We start from the raw sequence: 20,386 nt of genomic DNA, 5'->3' as shown, positions 1-20,386 counted from the left end.
TTTCTTTCTCCTGGATATCTTGGGGTTGATGGACTCAATCCTTCTGTTAGCAAAGTTGGTGTCAGGGTTCCCATTGACTTCAGTAGAACATGCGATACAAGGCCTCAAAAAATGTTTTGCCATCTGTGTGGCAACAGACTGCAGGAGGAAGACTGCTGGCAAGAAAATGTTTAGGTGCTTTTTTGGTGGGGGGTGGAGGGCTACGACATTTTGTTCTTTGATTTTACATGCTCCCGAATTGTTTCTGTTAAATGTACAGATGCCTATAGACAGCCCAGTGACTGCGGGGAACGTGATGCACGTCTAGACTCAGTGCTTATGTACTGACCTACAAGCAGCTTCTGTGGGGACTTTTCTCCATGTTGCATCTATGATGTCCATTGCTCTACAGCAATGTACATTGCTACATTTAGCTGTAAGGGAAAAAGTGGCTTGAAAGCTTGAGCCCCAACATCATCTGTGCTGGATGAACAATGTGGAGCCTGTGAGCAGTGAGACTTGCTCCAGCTGTGCAGCCTGTCCCAAGATTTTCCCAAATGCCTGTAGAACAGCTCATCCGTGCCACCATCCTGGGTGGGTGGTTGATAGTAGACACCCACAACAGAATCTGCTTTGCTATCTGTCCCCTTAATCCTCACCCAGAGGCTCTCTACCGCATCATCCCTAACGGCAGTGGCCAGAGAGTCTGATCCCTCCCTTACCTACAGTGCAACGCCTGCCCTGCCTGTCCCTACTGAACAGCCAACAGCACTCCGATGTGTGGGACTTGTCCCACCAAGTCTCACTAACACCAATGATCCTGTAGCTCTGGGAGAGGACCAAAGCTTACAGTTCATCCTGTTTGTTACTCATGCTGTGTGCCAGCGTCGGTGTACAAGCATTTGGGATGTGCTCTTGAATACACAGTGCTCCCCAGAGCAGCAGAGATGCTCCCATTAGCCTTACCTCCCTCAGACAGGGCTGCACCAACCTTTGGCTGAACCTCAGTGTTCATAATCGTGTCCCCCTCCCTGATCTATTATAGTTTAAGGCCCTTTTAGTAAGTCTTGCAGGTTATGAGCCAGGAAATGTCTCTCACATCAAGACAGGTGGGTCCCATCAGGCCCCCAGAGACCTCTGATCTGGAAGACTCTTCCACAATTATAAAACCTAAAATTCTGGTGGAGGCAGCAGTCTTGGAGCCAGGCACTGATGACTTGGGCTCACCTGTTTTGTTCCTTGTCTCTCCCGATTACTGGGAGGATTGGGGAAAACACTGTCTGTGCTCCTGAGTCCTTCCGTTGTCTCCCCCAGGGCCCTGACCCCTTTTTACAGACCTTGGGCTACCTGTAGCCATGTTGCCGGTACCCACTTGAAAGAGGAGGAGTGGGCACTAGTCCGAAGGCTGTATTATACCCCTGATCCGAGCCCTGGGGAGGCAGCAAACTTCTCTGGAGAGGGCCTGGAGTGCAGATGGAGCTCTGTTCCCTGAGGAGGGAGCCACCTCTGACTTCAGCTTGCCGCCATTTCTCCATGGTGCGGGTCCTGGTGCTGCACGTGCTGTGAGGCCTTGGTTGATCGACCTTGGAGGCAGAACTTGCTTCCAGTCCATGGTGCCCCTCACGCTGCTGCCTTTATCCTGATGCTGACCAGGCTCCACCTGGCACACGGGGACTGCTGCTGCCACTGCTGCCAGTACAAGTTTTGCTTTAAGTTTTATAATGAAGTGGCTTGTTTTGCAACTGGATGAATGCAGCATTTAAAGGAAAGTAGGGATTGCATTTTTACAGGAGAAGCAATATCTGAAATCACTTTGTATTCGCTGTGTTTTTAACAGTATTTCAGGTATAGTCAAAGGTTGAAGCCCCTTTGAAAAGAGAAGGAAAAAACATATTTTAACAAGTTCACAAATGAAATATGTGCAGTTGAGAGGCAAAATTATTTTTCCATAAAAATTCCATTGTACTTTTATTTTTTCCTCTTAGTTACTACTAACGTTTAATGTAAGGATGCCTTTGTTGAACTGCAGGGGTCCTAATCTTACGATTTTTCATACAAAACAGGTAAAAGCAGAATCTGCACTCTTAATGTCTGAAGAAATAAAAGCTAGCTTGCTGTTTTTATTGTAGTCACAAAGGTGAACCTGGCACCACCATCATTTAAAAAGCAGTTACAGAAACATTTTGTGAATATTCTTTTTCTTTCAAATTTGAGCAGGTATGTGTTGAAGTAGCATAAACAGTGATGAGAGAACTCTTTATTGTCCACTTTTTATATAGAAATTATCTCAATTTTATTAAATATCTTTTAAAATTTGGAAAGAAGCGAGAACCTCCAAATAACTTATTATCTGGTTTTGTATGCCAAGTATCATAACCAAATATTATCAGCATACTGGTAATAAGATTTTTCTACAATATTCTTGTGAAGTTTCTTGCTATGTCCATGATACATCCTTTCTTGCTGCTTCAGAGACAGGAGTACACCAAAGTGTGCCGTTTTGAATTCCAGACTCAGGACTTTTCTTCATTGCCCTATTTCTTGAGCAGATGAATGAATTTGGAGCTTGCTTTCAGAACTGTCTTCTCTCTAGTTTTTTTCGGTGCATAGTCACCTTTTTTTGCAGCAGTGTCAGCATGAGTGGAACAATCTGTTCTGTAGCCTTGATATTACTTAAACGAGTACTTCTTTACTGTTGTATTTTCATGCTATGCTTTACTTGATGCAGGGGACTGTGTCTTGGAGGTAATGGTATTGCAGCTGAGAATATCAGTTGTTGTGTCAGTTGTCATCTTCCTTCTGGTTTTAATTTCAAATCCATAATTTGTGAGTGAGGGCCGCAGGCTCTGCAAGATTCATTTGGTTATTGGTGGTATCAGAATTTCATTTCTGAGAGGGTGTCTCAAATATGACACAACTTATCTCACTATCTGAGTCTTATCTAGGTTTTGTACAACAAGAACTTTGCTAGGGTGAAGTGTGTTAGGTATACAAACGGTCACCTCCTTGGAAGTCTGTTGTAGAAAAAGAAATGGTGAGGTTTTACGTTATGGTAAAACACAGATGGTGATGACCACTTCATTTCTTGCTTTGCTGTCAAACGGGCAGTCAGTCATCTGTGGAGTCCAGGGTGCAGCTTTATGGGGAAAGGCACTGGCTGACAGCCCTTCTTCTCAAAATGAAAGATGGCTCAGAGCTCCTCCTGTTAAATGCCCACAGGATGTCGTTCATGGGTTCAGGATGCTGTTTTATTTCTTTAGTGACTACGGTAATCAGGAGGAAATTAGGATTAGCAGGTTTTCAGTCTGATTCAGCAACTGGAAATAAAGGAACAAAATGGTTTACTCATCAGCCCAAGTTTTTACAGGTTTCATGGACAAATCTACAAGGTTTGTTGCAAAGACATTTGCAGGTGGCAGCTGTTACATATTTCTACATACCCTTTTTCCCTTACCCTGTTCCCCAGGAGGTTTGAAATGTCATGAAGCAGAATGAGAGAAATAGTAAGTGCAATTTGTGAATAAAAGTGAATACTGAATGATCTGGGAAGCCATAATACTTCAATAGTTAATGACGATATCATAATATCCCATCAGACATTAGCTTTCAGTAATGCCTTGTGAGCTTTATCAAAGGTATGAGCAGTAGTTGATGTTACACACACATCAGAAATTGAACCACGTTTTATACAAGTTGCTTCCTTAGCAAATTGCCGTCTCCACGTACCCTGCTGAGGCCTCCATTGCTTTCCCTCTGGTGCAGAGCTCTTCCCTGTACTACCTTTTTTTTCCCTTGTGCAACAAAACCACATGAAATGAATTTCTGCTGAAATCTGAGCAATGTTTATAACATTGTTTATAACATCCATTTTATCTTTCTTTAACAAACTTAATCATTGTTTTTTGGAAAAGAATTTTGAAAACATCTATTCAAATTTTTAGTAACTTGTTTTAGAAAGTGAGCATTTCTTGGGATTATTATTATATTTTTTTTAATGTTTTCCCTAACTCAAAAGAAATTGGTTAGTGGAATTTCACAGAAAATAACAGTAGGTAAAGGGTGGAAAAGGGGGGAAGAAGAAGAAGGGAAAAAAGGGGGAAAATGAGCAAGTGCTGTAGAGGTTTTCTGGTCTCCTACAGTGTAATTTCTAAGCTCCTAAAGTGTTTCCAATAGTTTGTAACTCAGTGATTTTTTTTTTTTTTAAATGGGGGATAGGTAGATATTGTAAAGCAAAATCCTAAATAAGTCCATGTGGATCTAATCAAGCTGAATCATCTTATTCTACTTTGAAACTGTGACAGGGCATACTGTGATACCAGAATTTGTTGTACACATTTTTTGGAGCATTGTCATTTTATGGTGTACCCTATTTGAAACAGACACATGTGAAATGCAAACAGTAAATGAACTTCTGTGTTGGTGGCTGCTCCAGATTGCAGTTCCCTTGAACAGGTAGGGCTTCGGAAACACACAGCAACAGTTTTGATAAGATGAGCATTGATGGTAAACTTCATTTAATCTGACATACAGTTAGTACTGGTAACAGAGGTAATAAATGCCTAATATATCTTCATTCATATTCTTTTCCATGCTAGTGTTTTAAGAGAGCAGTTTACAAACAAGAAACGTTACTGATCTGGAGTGTTTTCTGATGATGTACTTACGATGTCTTCATTCCTTGTGTTTAACTTCTCAGTTTTTTAAGGTAAAGTGTATTTTAGGTAGCCTGATAGTTTCTAGGTTGCAAATTGCCCAATCTTTTTCTCTATTCCTTTCACTGCAGAATTAAGCCAAGCTGAATGCATGGTTTTCTTGCATTCTGAATGATAGAGTATAACCAGTATTTCAGAATATGCCATTACATTACTACTTCATATTCTTGATAGTAGGCCCTGAAGTTGATTTCATAAAAAGGGAAGTCACATCCTTGTTTGCCTCTTGGGGCATGCAAACAACTGAATCTAGGCTCTTAGTTTAATAAATCACCCGTTGGCTAGTTCCTCAGTAAACTCAAGAATGCATAAATTAATTAGATTATTAGAAATGAGTTCCCAGGCCTGTTACTTTGTGACAGTTCTTGCATGGCCCCGAGGACACCGTTGACATAAAGTAGGTCATTTTGTAAGCAATGGAACTCATTGGAGTTGAATAGAGAACAATTATATTTTTTTCTCAAGTATATTTTCATAGCTACTGCTTGGATTTGTCTTATTCTATAGCATACTCAACACACAGAATTAACAACCCAATCAACTATAGCCATATATGTTCCCATTTGACAAAAAGATATGTGGTTTCTTCAGATGAAGCTTGTGAAACTAGTCCAGGTAGGTAATTTGGTGATATAAAATGTGAGTTGCAGCCTGTTAATATTGAAGATTATTTTTTTAATGCAGGAGAGAAGGAAACTGGCGGTGACTTCCACAGTGCTATTAAGTTGCTTAATTGAGTGCTTTCAGAATACCACCCTGTCTTCGGGCAGAAGGTCTGGCTCCTTCCCTACCGTTCCTTTCTGAAACGTATCATGCTTGAGATGAAATAGTGTTGTTCCATCTTCGTGATGATAATACAACAAAATAGAAAGGTCAGACTGACTTTTTGCCTCTTTTTATTTTTTCTTTTTTGAAAGAATAGTCCTACTAAGGGCTGCTTCTGTCAGAAGAGCACTATGCATTGCCTTCTTCCTACTGACATGTGCTATGGGAGAGATGGCAGCCTGTAGGAGAATCCCAGAAACCAGACCCAGGCTCTAGCTGCTTTTACTGTCCCACCTTGCTTTACATGGTGATGCTGTGCCCCACACAACCCTTAAAGAGGTAATGGGAAGGATGAAAGCTGATCTTGTGCCTGAAGAAGGAGATTTTTTGGCTTCGGAACTACCGTCTGCCAGGTTTCCCCTCTTGGGGGGACTGCTGTGACCCTTGTGGCAGTCAAAAGCAGTCCTTATCCTTTGTATATGATATGTGACCTGGAGATGAAAATACTCTGATAAGTGAGATATTCTTCTGCCTCACTGTTCTGATACTTAACCTTACTCCTGCAGAGATTTAATTTCAAAAACCAAAAAGGCTGAAAACCCAAACTGTTAATTGCTTCTAGCAATGCTGTGGAGTAACAGGCAGGTGTAGTCACCGTTTCTGTTTGTGGTTGAGCAGAGTAACACCAAACGGGCTTCAGGTGGCCTGGCAAAGTGGACTCTGACACCTCTGTCTGAATAAAGATTTCTACCTGCAGAGACATAGAGGCGTTTGTCACATTTAAAGAGTAAGTGCTGAAGGTGGATGGGCAAGCAGCTTACAAGAGGCCATGAGTCTAACCCTGTTTGCTCTGAGGTTTTGTAGTATGACCAGCTGGACATCCTCCATAATTATACAGGAGAGGCTTTGGAGGCCTGGCGCGGTAAACAGAATTTCTGGCAGGGCTAGGAGTTTTGGTTTGGTTTTCTTATTGCATGCAAACATATTTGTGTTGTAACATCAAGGACTTGAAAGGCAGTGAGGGGTTGACCACGCAGGCTTATTTCTGCTCCCGTATGCTTCTGCTTTCTCTGTGTAGAGGAAGCACTCAGAGGAAGCCAGTGTGGGAGCATGCGATTAAGCCTCTGCTAAAGCATGCAGCCCTGTGTGTGAATTAAGGTTGAGCACACTACCTCAAGTCTGGCAGGTTTTTTGAATGCTTTAATTATAAGATGAGTGGCAGTCTTCTGTGAAAATTCAGTTAAAAACACATCAGGGATTTTTAGGAGAAGGGATCATGTACCTATGAAGCCGCTTGCAGGCAAACCAATCCAAGTGGCCAGTGAACTAAAAACAGCTCATGGTTTTTTACCACTCTCAATACTAAAAGAACTTGGGATACTGTACAAGATTTTATATAAACCCTGGGCACATAGAAAAGCAGTGAAGGCATGTTTACAAAACCAAGAGTGAATCAGCAGAAACATTGTCCTCTTTCCCCTCTTTGCCCCCATCTTCTCTCCCAACTTGTGGATAATGCCTGAAAGGTTTGTCATCTATCCTCTCCACCCCCAAAACACACCCCTACTTTTTTTTTTCTTTCTTTCTTTTCCTTTTTTCTTCTTCTTTTTCCTCCTTCAGATAGGTCAGTAATGAAGGTCACTGGATTTGCATACTTGGAGGAAAAAATGAAGAGGTTTAAAAGATGCTTTGGAAACTATACCAGTACAGCTGGTGCTGGGTTTATTTACTTTTCCTTTTCTCATCCTCACCAAGCAAGTGAAGGCTTCCTTGGGCCACAGAATAGCATGAAAAATTGGGATACTCAACAGTCATACAGTTTTGCTTCTGTGAGGAACCACCTGTGTGGCTGAGAAAGCTGAGGCAGAGTGAGTGCGGTCAGGTATGAGGGAGCGGGGCTGAACCGGCAGAGACTTGGCAGAAAATGAAAGGCTTCAGTGTTGACTCGCAGAAGTGTGCTGGGCTGGAGAGGCGAAGGTCCTCAGCCAACTGCTGGGGCCACAGGCCTGTGTTATACAGAGTGTTTGCTGTGCAACCACGCCAGTACCACAGCATGTGCAGTGCTACTGGTAGGGCAACTATTCCTGCTTTTACTCAGCAATCAGAGTTCATATTTCATAACCTTCTATGAGGATGGGCTAGCTGGGAGGAGAACAGCACTGTTTCTGCATAATACTGCTTTGAGGAAAAGCAAAAAAGACAAGGAGGTGGTGATTGTGAAATGAGCAAGCATGGCAAAATACGGTTCATTTCCCATGAAACACAACAGCTGCTGCCTGCAGATTTTGGCCCTTGGGGGCTGCCCGGAGTAGTCAACTTGACCACACATAGCAGGGCCTTCATGTCAGCCTGTTGAAATCTTTCTAAAGCTTGCTTGGCATCCCCTCTTGTCAGTTTAGGACAGGGATTATGCCTGTGTCTGTGACAATTCGGTGTCCATGTGGGAGGACTGCAGAGCTGATGGATTTACTGTGCTTCGTGGTTACAGTACCATTGCTTCACCTGTCAAGTCTACAGGTCTAATACAGGTAAGGCTATAGCAGATGCACTGAAAGCATGGCTTAAAAACCATAACCTGGGCCACAATTGCTGAAGAAATAGGGAAAAAATAGGATAGCTGGTTGAAATGAGTAGGAGCATAAAGGTAGTAAGTCCTCGTAGTTACATCTGGTACCAACATGTTCAATAAATCAGCTTTTTTTCTTCCTTATTTTTTCAAGGAGTTCAAGAGAAGGTCTTTCCACAGCAGTTTGTGAGGCCCATGTTCTTTTTTTCTTGGAGGTTTTTAGCTTTGACATTTTTTTCAACCTTTACGTTACATAACTATGCAGCAGAAAATATAAAAGGTGAACAACAAAACAGAAAAGCTGAGTCTTTAAAGCCTCTTGCTTCTGAAAGCCTGAGCCTGGGTTTAGATATTAATTGATGAAAATCCAAAATCACCCTATACCAAAACCCTCCATAGTAACATAGAAAAGTAGTTGTAAAAAAAACCAACACATTAATAAACTAGAATATTTTGACATGAGATGCATAGTAACTTGAATCTGTGTGCAGCTGCCTGTTGTGCAGATACCATGGTCTCAGTCTTGCAACCTGTATTTCATTCCAGTTTGGCTGTGCTTGTGTAATCGCAGCTCGTGTGATGCCACTACTGTTGCTGTTGGCCTAGGACAGTTGGGAGTCTGCAATGTTGATGCTTCAGAAGCTGTAGACTGGAGAGCTTGCAGAAATACTGGACGCACAGAAATAATTGTCATGCACTTCCTCTCAGCATGCCAAACTCTTGCAAATGAGCGTGGCATGTCTGCTCACCACTGCCGTACAATAATATATTGATGATAAATACTGTGAAGCAGCTGGTGTTCTGTCCCTTCTTGTGGTTTTAAGGTGTAGTTTGCTTTGTGCCCTCTTAACAGGAAAAACCTCAATAGGATTTTTTTAAAGATGCACTCCAGAAAGGAATAGTTTCTGTCCAACTGTAATTTGTTAATCTGAAATGGAAGGCTTTTTTTTCCCATAGTCGAAGAATCTTTTAGTTTTCCTTCAGATATAATCACTGTCAGAACGACATTTTCCACAATTTTAACACCATTGCCTTCCTAAAGACAGCTTGCTAAATGCAGGCATTTTTTGTCCTTGTTTCAAATGTTTGCAAACTGTTTCACTGAAACAATCAAATTTCTTCCTTTATTTAAAGCACAGAGGTAAATAGTTACCTATCACATACACTATTTATTTATTTATTGCAATTTTAAAAAGCTAATTGTCTGACAATTTCAGTAAGTAGTTCTAAATATTAAAGTAACATCAACATTATAAGTATAGAATATTAAAAGTACAAACTTGCATGGTCTGGTTGGAAGGAAATATGTCCACAAGCCAAGGTGGATTTTTTGTTTTGTTTTGATTTTGTTGGTCTGGCCATAACTCAAACTGAAATACAGTTTGATTATTTTCCACTTTCTTTTAAGTAGATCAAAGCATTTGGGTTATTCAAGTTGCTAAAGATGTAACTACTAAAAACACCCTAATTTTTGTTCTGGCTATTTACAGTAGTAGTTTCTTCTTCATCTCTTAGTTGTATGTGTGTTTCTTTCTAGCTTTTCAGTGGTCATTTATATTTGCTTTTTAATGTAGATACTGCCACTGACTGAGATAGATTTCTAGCAGGTTGCCAATTCATAAGTACTTGTCAGAATTGGGGTAAATTAGCACCATTTCTGAAGTAGCATGTTTTAGAGAGACTGAAACAAAAAAGACTTTTTTTTCTTGTGACATTAGAGAGTTGAGAATTATGTTTGAATTCAGGTTGACTTCAACGTCCTGCCGTGTCTGGTGCTGCCACACAGGGTGCAAGGCAGATCTAGAAAGCAAATGTGTGGTGTAATTTAAGCCAAGGTACCATGTGTAGGTACAGCAAACAACTGAAGGATTTGGGGGGAAAAAAATAAAAGGAAATGATAATAAGAAAATGTATGTACTTCTGACTGATGATTGGTGGCATGTTGTGGCAGACTAATACACCTTTCTGATTTGAAAGAGTCAAAATTCAAACTGATGTGGGATACACTTCAGAGAAAAATACTGAAATGTTTAATTAATAGCAAGTGATTACAGTATGATAGTTTTGCACCTTAAACAATTATTTTTGCCTCTTGCCATGGTTCTCTGCAGTCTTAAAATCTTGGTGAAGATGGACACCAGTTACTAATTAAACTTTACTTTAAATTTGTTAGTCTAAGACACTGTTGTTTTTTTTCTGTTCACGTTAATGTGTAATACCACCTTGTATTTTACAAATACTGTGTGTACACGTGTTTATGTGCAAATGTTGGCCCGTATGTTTTCAGTTTAAATGTTTCCATTGATGGAGCATACTCATGATGGAGGATCATGAAGTAACTCAAGTCATTTGAGACTAAAACTGAATTTTGCTCTCTCCCCTGTGATGATTTTGCTTTTGAAATATATAGGAAAAGATCCTTAAGCTCAAGCAGAACTCAGAATAAATCTGTAATGGTAATTCCAACTATACATATTACGATAGTAATTCAAGATTTATATGTAGTGATTTCTATTGTTATTGTTATCTTAGTTGTATAATAAAAAAAAATCAGAAGTAAATTGAAATGGCTCCACTAAAATCCTAATCAGCTAACATTGTAAACCTTTCAATAATTTAATAGAATAATTTGATAAAAGAAACAATACCCTGAATGGTCAGAATTACTTTAGAGATGAGGGGGGTAATGAATAATACCAAGAGATGAAATCCTCTGCTTTTGAATAGAAATGTCTTTTAGTGTCAGAGATGACTGTCTCATATGATTATGCTCAAGTATTACTTCAAGGCTGCACCAAGCTAAATAGAGTGTTCACTTCTACCAAGCAGATATGGCTGAGTGAAACTGCTTCGTTACTGAAATCTTCTTCTCTGCCTCCCAGTTTCTTCACTTTTTTCCTCTTCCCAATTTGTTTTAAGATAATACCAAATTTGTTCAATAACACTGTCCTGGTTTCAGTTAGGACAGAGTTAATTTTCCTCCTAGTAGCTGGCAGGGTGCTATGTTTTGGATTAGAATGAGAAGAGCGCTGATAACATGCTGATGTTTTAATTGTTGTAGAGCAGTGCTTACACCAAGCCAAGGACTTTTCAGCCTCTCTCTGTCCTGCTAGCGAGCAGGCTAGGGATGCAGCAGGAGCTGGGAGGGGACAGACCCAGGACAGCTGACCCAAACTGGCCAAAGGGGTATTCCATACCATCTGACGTCATGCTGAACAATATATAGGGGTGGCTAGCCGGGGTGGAGGTGTGGCCGGCTGCTCGGGGATAGGCTGGGCATCGGTCAACGGGTGGTGAGCAATTGCATTGTGCATCACTTATTTCGTACACATTATTACTATTAATACTATTATTATTATTATTATTGTTGTTATTCTTTTCCCTGTCTTAATAAACTGTCTTTATCTCAACTCACAGGCTTCACTTTCCCGTTTCTCTCCCCCATCCTGGAGAGGGAGGGGGGAGGGTGAGCGAACGGCTGTGTGGTGTTTGACTGCCAGCCGGGCTAAACCACAACAAACACATATTCACATAGTAGATTAAGTTATATTGTTGTAACACTGTCACAACTGTATCATCAATACCTTTGTGTGATAACAGATCAAAACTCCTTTTATTAAGCACATGTACATTTTACTTCTAAATCCAAATGTCATCAGGCTTCAGAGTGGTGAACGTAACCTCTCTGCGTCATGTTAAATTCTGAATAGGCTGAGTGCAGAGGCTTTTTTTTTTTTGCTTCTGAAGTTAATTTAAGGAAATTTGATGTAAGTAATATGATCTAACTATAAATTTCCATTGGCAGTTAAAAATTTTTGATTGTTGACCTCCTTCTTCCATCACTTCTTTTAAAATGTATTGAAGGAATGGCTGTGCAACAAGTTGCGATAAAGTTGGAAGTTTTCAATGTCCTGTAATTTTCTAAAGCTACACACTCTGACTATCTAGGGGGAACAATGGCTCATTAGGGACACTATAAATAAATATGAATCCCATTTTTCTATGCCACTAAGTAGGTCCCACTTCAATTCAGAGCAAGTGTCTTACATAAGTCTAGTTAGGGGAACTTTCGTCAGTGCATACCAATTACTGGCATTAACCTATTGATAATGACACTCAAAGCCTGTTTTCTCATGTGAAGGGTGGACAGAGCTTTGTGTGAACCGTCAAAGGAAATTAGGACTTAGGTAACTGATGTAGGAACAGAAGAAGAGGCTTCTTTGTATTTCTTCTTCCTTGAGTCCTTTGGACAAACTGTTAACTCCTTAGAATTTGGTCTGCTGTACAAACCAATAGTTAAAATGATGGTTTGGGGAGATAGTGAAAATAAAAATAGTGCATTAATTCCTTCCCCAGCCAGTCTTACTATTTAAGATGGTGTAAGACTCTACAGTGATCGTTCAGCCTTACTCATTAGCAATTCACCTCAGGAAAGCAGCTAAATGTGTCTTTGTTCTCACGTGTCAGGATTCTATTTCCAGTCATTTTAAAGCGTTATACACGTTCTGTGGATACACAAACTATTTGGAGTTTTTCCTTAATTTAGTTTCTTTTCACATTTCCAGTCCAACTGTTTTGAAATTTTTTTTGCCTTTTTTTTTTTTTTCTTTCATTTAAGAGATTTACTTCCTGGTACGTGACAAGTGACGCTTAACCCTGAGAAATGTTCAAATGGCCCTTGTGAGAATGTGTCAATGACACCGTGTGCTGTATCAAGCGTGTGGTTTGTGCCAGCATCCAATGTTACGTGCCAGTGGGCTGTAATTAGTGCAACGTCTGGGGATGTACAAACTTGGGAGATTGTAGGGTAATGATGATGATAAAGGCGGTGTCTGAAGAAAAGCAGATCTTTCGATTTTATCTTCCTCATTATCTCTTGAGGTAGCTATGGTGCCTTGCAGTGTAATATTTTCACAGCAGTTGAGGTGTGAAATTTCCCACCATGGTGAAATCCTAATCTGTTCTTGCAGTGCTGTAACAAGAGCCGAGCACGAGCATGTGCAGACCTGTTTGGTGGAAGTGGGGAGGCGAAGGCAAAAGATAATGAGGTTGAAGATGACAGGGGAGCTTTCATTTAATTTGCAACCTTGCTGTTTCTGTTCAGAATCCAGTATTTGAAGCACAGAGGGAGCAGTAAGTTCTTCTGGAGCTGCTTTCTGCCAGTGTATCGGGAATGTTGTATTTGTAATGCGGGTGGTGACCGTCAGCCCTGGTCACCTGCTGCAGAGCAAACAAAAGAACCATGCAAAGCCACAATCTTCTGAGCTTAGAAAAACTTTTGCTGTAAGTTTTCAGTTCTGCTCTGTGGGCTTCATCTGAAGTCTAGCATGCTGGGTTAGGATAGAAGACTGCACCTGATGCCTTCGCTGTAATGAGCTGGGGGTGCTAAAGTGGAAAAAACATTTCAGATAACTCCTGTGAAGTGCCTACGTCTGATAAGTATCTGATTAAAAAGTGCTGTTTTGTGGTACAGGCAAGGCTGGCATTCAGTCTCCTCAGCATAAAGTACAGTTTTTAGGTAGAGTATTTCTTTCTCTAACTGGTAATTTCTTTAGCATTGCTATTATGCCTGGCCTTGTTTTGTGTGATAATCCCTTTTTCTCAGAGAGGGCTGCAGAGGTTCTTACGGTGATTTTCCAAGCATTGGTTTTAGACTTGAGGAAGTCACCCATCTTGACCTAGCTCTCTTCAGTTGGGATTATGTTCTTTTTCTGCAGATGGTCCAAAAAAATCCTCCAGTTAGTTGCTTTTCCTCAGGGTTGTTTGTATTTTCCTTCTCCGTTGGTAGGTATGAGTGGACTGAGTTTTCAGTCTGCCTAAATCCTCAGATTTGACATACTCGGAAATTGGTCAGGACTGCTTGAGGAAAGGTGAAGGAAAGCTAGTCCCTTCTGAGTCTGATGTTAGTGCTGGCAGACGGCTGATGTGAAAAATCAAAAGTAAGAGCCATAGGCTATGGTAGCAAATAGGGTGGTGTGGGGAGAGTTGGGAGCGTGGAGTGAAGCAGCTGGGGCTGAGCATCACACTGAGCACATTTTGCAGGTTTTGTTTTGGTTGTATGGAGTAACATCCATTAATGGCTGGGGAGGTGTTTGATGTGCTCCTGGAGCACATCTTCTGCTTTGGTTTTATCCATTAAGAATCTAGTTTGCCTGCTCTGAAAGCACTCCACAGCGTGAACCTCAGCATTGCTAGAGGTAATGTGCTTCTTATGAACTGAAAAGCTCCTATAGATGCTCTCTGTACAAGGTGACTGCGACGTGGGTATGCACAAAAGGTCAGCAGCTAAAACTTGTCCAGAAAATTGGCAAAAGAGACCAGAGGAGCTGTTACTGACAATAAAATAATAATTTAAAAAGGCGTCTATGTTTAAAGGACTGAGGGAGATAAAAAGCCAAGTATGTAGTTTGATCAAAGTTGTGGCTTCCCAATAAATTAGTCATCCTGTTTGCTGGTAGCATGGTTGTGGGTGTTGAAAGAGTATTACATTATAAAGAACAGACTGGATTTTGATCTCAGCCATTTCATAAAGTTGGAAAGGCATTTTTATTGGTGATACAAACCTAAATATGAATAACTGATTGAACAAAATACTATGCAGACTGCAGTGGGACAGAATATGATGTTGGTTAAGATGATTAAGAGAAACATAAAGGCATGCTATTAATTCTAGATGTATGGAGATTAGGACCAATATATGAAGTTTTGCAAGAACAGTGATATCCTGGACATGAAGGAGGGGGTATTTTAGTCAACCATGAAACACCTGTTCAGGTGATATTCAGCTTAAGCAAGTATAAGCAGCCAAGTTGTATTTTGACAGCCATCTGTTACCACCATTGTATTGTGAGCTAGCAGCTGCATGTTTTTACTGACAAACAAATACACTGGCTTTTTAGGCAAGTGTCCATGCTTATACCATGAAGTCAATTGAAATACAAATGTACAGCAGAAGAGGGAGAAGATAGGAAAGGGACTATTGTGTTATGATGTCCATTTTACATATTGCGTGACCCAGAGTGCATGTTTGTGATAACATTTTTCTTCTTTATATTTTTAATGTTAGGTTTACCCTGAATTGCAAATTACCAATGTTGTCGAAGCCAACCAGCCAGTGACAATCCAAAACTGGTGCAAGAGAGGATGGAAGCAGTGCAATGGTCACCCACATATTGTGGTTCCCTACAGGTGTTTGGGTGAGTAGTTGTCTTTTTCCTGCTCTTTGAAGTTTCTATCTCTTTATGACAAAAAGTACAGAGTCTACATAAGTATCTTTTGTATCTCTATGTTATTGTCTTCTCTGAGGTGGGTTTTGTCCAATTGTCCAGTCCTTTGGAACTACCTTAAATAGAAAATGCTCTTGATCTTCCTGATGCTATTTTCATGAGTGACTGCAAAACAGACTTCTGCTTACTCCCCAGATTTTTGCCACTGTCTGTTACCTACTTTTCTTCCATATCGACATTCATCTGTGCCCAGTTTACAGTTCTTTGCTTATAAGCTATCCACCTTTTCCCTAAATATACACCGTTTTTTCATTATTATTTACATATTTAGTCTTTGGACTGTTACTGTAAAAACCAAATGGAATCTATTTTTATTGAAAGCAAGCAAAAACTAGACAATAAAATACCATTTCTTTCTGCAAATACCTTTTTGTAGCAGTAGCTTGTTATTCTCTGCTGTGTTCTTGGTACTTTGAATCGGTTCACCAATTTAAAAGGGAGATTCATGCCTTTGGATTTTTTTTGTTTGGCTGTGTTTTTGTTAACCTTTACTTCTCTGTTAACTTTCAGTCAGCATTCATAAAATTGAGAATCATATTAATTTGTTGTTTTCATTAGTATTCTAATCACATCTTTATCTTGAAATTATTCCATGGTATATTTAAATACATTGCTTTACCAGTGTCATTTTTGAATCATATGAATTGGCAGTCTGGCTTCATGTTTACATGTTGGAGTTCAAGGTTGGAGCTTGCTGTTCTGTTATGCCAGGGCAGATAAAATACTGCGTGGAAAGCATATGAGGCCAGTTATTTGATTAAACAAACAGTGAAAGAAATTCCAGAAGATACACAATCTTTCTAGAATTTCTGTTCATTTGTTTAGACTGGGTAAAACACGTGGCATGCTGCCTGATACAGAGGCAGTGAGTGGGCTAACTCAACAACAGGACTGCAGAGTAATGAATACACGTGCTACCAGTAAGGTGATAAACCAACAGATGTGAAAAGTCTGTCTAGAAATATGAGGGAAACTTTATTAATAGGTAAAGTTTCTAGATCCTGCATTTGATTGTATGGGTAGGAAATGCATGTTTCTAGAGCTGTGGTATGTAGTTGTGATGCCACTGTAGATAAGAATGATGAGTCTTTTCTGAGCATGAGTGTTCAGGAAGTACCCCAAGTCAAGACTTCTGGGGAGGACCTTTTTCCAAGCCTTTGTGTGCGTTATGTTGATCTCTCTTACACCAAATTTTTTTTAATGTTAAATAAGGTCATCTCTGCATTTGTTGCTGTGCTTTCCTTCGTTGTCCATGATCAAGATAAAAACATCAGCTTGTAGAACAGATAAACTTGTAGAGCAAGGTAAGCAACTTCATGGAAGCGGAGCAGGACTGCAGTCTCACACGGCTTCATCATAATATATATTTGATCAAATTCCATGTGAGTCCACTTGGCTTAGGTACAGATGTGGTGGAAGAAGAGCATACTAGTAGAGGTGCGAAAACTAATTTTTATTATTTATTGTATTGTGATTGTAATCAAAGCTCTGAGTTACAATCAGGGAAGTATTATGCTCAGGACTCTGCATTCTTATGTGGATTTGGTCAGTGCCTTGGAGAACTTACAACTTAATTTAAGATAAAAGACAATGTCATCACAAGAGCAAATGAATATAAATTGGCCATGAATAAATTTAATCTGGAAATTACAAGGAAGCTTCTGCAAGAGTAAGGAGCTCCAGCAGCTTCCTGGTAAAAGGGATAGGAGTAAGAAGCCTAGTAATTTAGAAGGAAGTTCGTAAAATTATGAACAGCATTATGAGCAGTTGCCTGCAGGTGTGAGGAACTGGGCTTGGACATTTAAGGTATTTTTCCTGAGCTGCTGTTTTGAATGAAAAATTATCAAGAGTTAAATGTCTGCTATCTTAGGTAGTAAGTTAGACTTCTTGCTGAAGGCAAAAATTTTAAAGGCATTTAAGCAGCTCATTCCCATTAATACTTTGCCCTTAACTCCAATTTTATATTAAAAAAAAGTATTTTTTGCCATATTTCCTTGTAGCTGAGCTTGCACATTTGTCTGCCTGTGTTTATGGATGTTTGTCATCCTTCTCCTTCATCCTAGCTTTTGACCATGACTAGAATAAAGCTAACAGAAACAAAATCCCGAGGAGATACTAATGTTCCTGAGAGTGTAGTGGGGGGAGAGAGACCATGTAGTACTTCCGTTGAAGGAAGAATTGCCAAATTACCAAACAGCCCTCTAGTTGCTCTCTGGGGTCCTACAGCAGCAGTTAAATGAGGCTGTCTTTCATGCAGTGAAAGTGCATTAGTGTGGGAGTCTGATGGAGTGGGTCATTTTCCCAAGCGTGGTGGTATACCCCTGCCATGGGAAGTCGGGTTTGCTTAGTTCCCAACGTCTTGTTGGCTCATTGCCCTCATGGTGGAAAAGCTGGCCATAAGATAAACAGGTTCCCTGAAAAGAGCAGAAGTCTTGAAAGGGGGGGGGGGGGGGGGGAGTTGTTTTTTTTCTTTTTGTTTTTAACAAAGACTGATTACTTACTCTTCCTGTAAGACAGTTAGTTACTTTATTATTTTACTACTTTGATTTTTCTATAATTTAATAGTTGTGGTCAAGTTACAAATAGTTTAAAGACTTGCTGCCTTGTAAATCAAGGGAGTAAGACTGGAGGAAGCAAGTTGATTGTATTCAGGCTGCTAGTGTCTCATGGCTTTGATGACGGATTATCTTTTAACTTTATACAATATCGTGTTTTTTGTTTTAATTCCGATAACTAATCTTGCAGCCTGCACAAACAGCTCAGTATTTTTTTTCTCTCTCCCCTGCTAATACCATTTCAATACTAGAAAAAAATATATTTTTTTAGTGTTTGATCTTGCTTATCAGCTCTTCATGTGCTTCTTTACTACCCTTGATGTGGTTGGTGGTGGGCAACTTCAGAAGTAAGGCTCTGGTAGTACCCATTCTGCAGTAATCTTAACAGAAGTAGACCCTTGATGTAGACCACCATTAAGTAGTAAGAATTAAGATACCTTAAAAAAGTTTGCTGATTGCAGAGTTGAGTCTGTGTGATGCTTCCCCTTCCCCCCAGTTTAATGTTGACCTTTATTGAAGCCCTGGAGGGTTTTTTAAAGCTCTTCATAGCATTACAAATGTTATCTTGGAGTGAAAATCACTTTCAGAATCTTGAGTGAATTGAACATTTCTTCCATCTTGACATTTGTTTACTGCAGAGGTGAAAAACACTGAGTGACAGAAATATGTCTGCTTTCAGGCTGGAGCGTCTTCATGGTCCATTTGCATTCCAGTCTTCAGCCAAGGCCTTGGGAGACGTGTAGAGAGCATATCGCTTCAGCACTTGACTGCTCCGTTAGCTTTTCTCTTTGAGACTCTTGCATGGTAGTTAGTGCACCAATTTGTAGCAATATACTCTGGTAATATTGATCAGATTTATTGGATTACACGGCTTCATATTTCCTTTTCGTGAGTAGATGCAGCTAAAGTATGTAGATAACTTAAATACGACAAAATGAAAGCCTTGAGTGAGCCATGTGCTTTTGCAATGACTAATCAAAACAAAGAAGAAAAGCACTATCAATTTTATTTGTTTTTAAGATATGATATTATGCTGGTGTGCAAGGCGTGGAGATATTCTTAAAACTACAGGTTTTGAGAAAATGTTCTTATGCACTAAATCTGTTTCTAAATCAGATAAATCTCTCTTGCATGCTTCCAGGGACACAGGGGCTACTATACATTTTGTTTACTGAGGAGAGAAAACTTCTTGTGAAATGGAAATTGTTGAATAAATTCTAGTTACCTCTGTGAACACAGTGAAGGCATTTGCCTTAACAGTATCCTTATTTTTATCTTCATTTTTTTAGAAAATGACATCTTTCAGTGTGTGCTTGTTATGGCTTGAAGCTCTGTTACCCACCTCACAACAGAAATAGGAATCTGTTTAGGTCTCTCTCTCCCTCTCTGCCATGAAGACAGCAGTCTGATGTGATGGTTCAAAAGATTGAGTTTTTAAATACAAAGATCAAAGGGTTAAATCTTGCTATTTGAGGGAGAAGTGTGCTGCTTGGCATAATCACAAATGTGTTTTGGTGCTCAGGCGAAGATGGTGAGCAGTGAGACTTGTAAGCCGAGGGGTACAAATCTGCGGTGCTTCTTGACATGGTCTCTAGGTGAGGGAGCATGCTGGCATCCCCACTGCTTCAGCACGCAAAAAACAGGCTCTTGCTGCGGGGTCTGGGCTGCAGGGTTTCAGCAAGCAGTGTCAAGAAGCCCATGATTACTGCTTCTTCACTTTGTAAACTGTTCTAGAATAATATCTTGACTGCAAATCTGGCCTTGTTAAAGGTAGAGGGAGATGTACCACTGGCTGCAGCAGTAAGGCAGGACTTCTTCCTGGGTCTTTTTTGCTGTGGGGTAGCATGGGCAATAAGCAGTTCTGGTTTGCTTTCTCTTCTCTTCCCATCTTCCATGAGGAAAAGCAGCTGGCAAATTTGTGTAACGTGGGCTGTGAAATGAGGTAATCCACTCAATTTTCCAAGATTGCTGCAGGAGCAGGCATCCTTGTCCCAGCAGTGCCATTCCTTTAAAACCTTAGATAAATGCATAGCTATACTTTCCTGAATAGATGGCATTTCATTAACTGTTGGTGAAATACGCCCTGGCCTAGTTGCTCGTTATACACCATAGCCTCTAAATTACAAAGATGTTTGTGGACATCCAGCTGTGAGATGGGGTAAAGGGGAATTATCAGAGCTTTGATTAACTGTGCCGTGTAAAACGCTTGCTTGCATGCTCACGTGCGACTCTGTTTTGTTGCCTCTTTAATGTGTGCTGCTAAGCCCCATATTCAGGCAGTGCTTGAAGGATCCAGATGTATTGCAATATCATTATGTATGTAGCCTCTGTCAATCAAACTTTGATTGTTTCCGATCATTTCTCCATAAACAAATGGATTAGGTTATATGACAAGTATATTTTGCTGTTTAGTTATGTGGTGGAAAGCTGACTTCTGGATTGGGTTTTAACAAAAACATCTTTGAAAATACTTATTAACTTGTCATGCTTTATTACTCTAACAGCTTGTAAAGTTAACCCCTT

The 20,386-nt window shown here is 40.1% G+C and overlaps 1 protein-coding gene across 4 annotated transcripts in view; it reads left to right on the top strand.

Moving 5' to 3' along the window:
• LOC121079285 (amyloid beta precursor protein) overlaps window positions 1-20,386 on the top strand; it is a 216,464-nt gene that overhangs the window by 52,255 nt on the left and 143,823 nt on the right. For all 4 annotated transcript variants that reach the window (XM_040576333.1, XM_040576361.1, XM_040576342.1 and 1 more), the window contains exon 3: window positions 15,089-15,218. In XM_040576333.1, coding sequence (XP_040432267.1) covers window positions 15,089-15,218 — 130 coding nt within the window. The remainder of the gene's footprint in view (window positions 1-15,088; window positions 15,219-20,386) is intronic.

The sequence above is a fragment of the Cygnus olor genome, chromosome 1, assembly GCF_009769625.2.
Source record: "Cygnus olor isolate bCygOlo1 chromosome 1, bCygOlo1.pri.v2, whole genome shotgun sequence".
NCBI classification, from domain to species: Eukaryota; Metazoa; Chordata; class Aves; order Anseriformes; family Anatidae; genus Cygnus; species Cygnus olor.
This window is presented reverse-complemented; position numbering and strand designations above follow the sequence as displayed.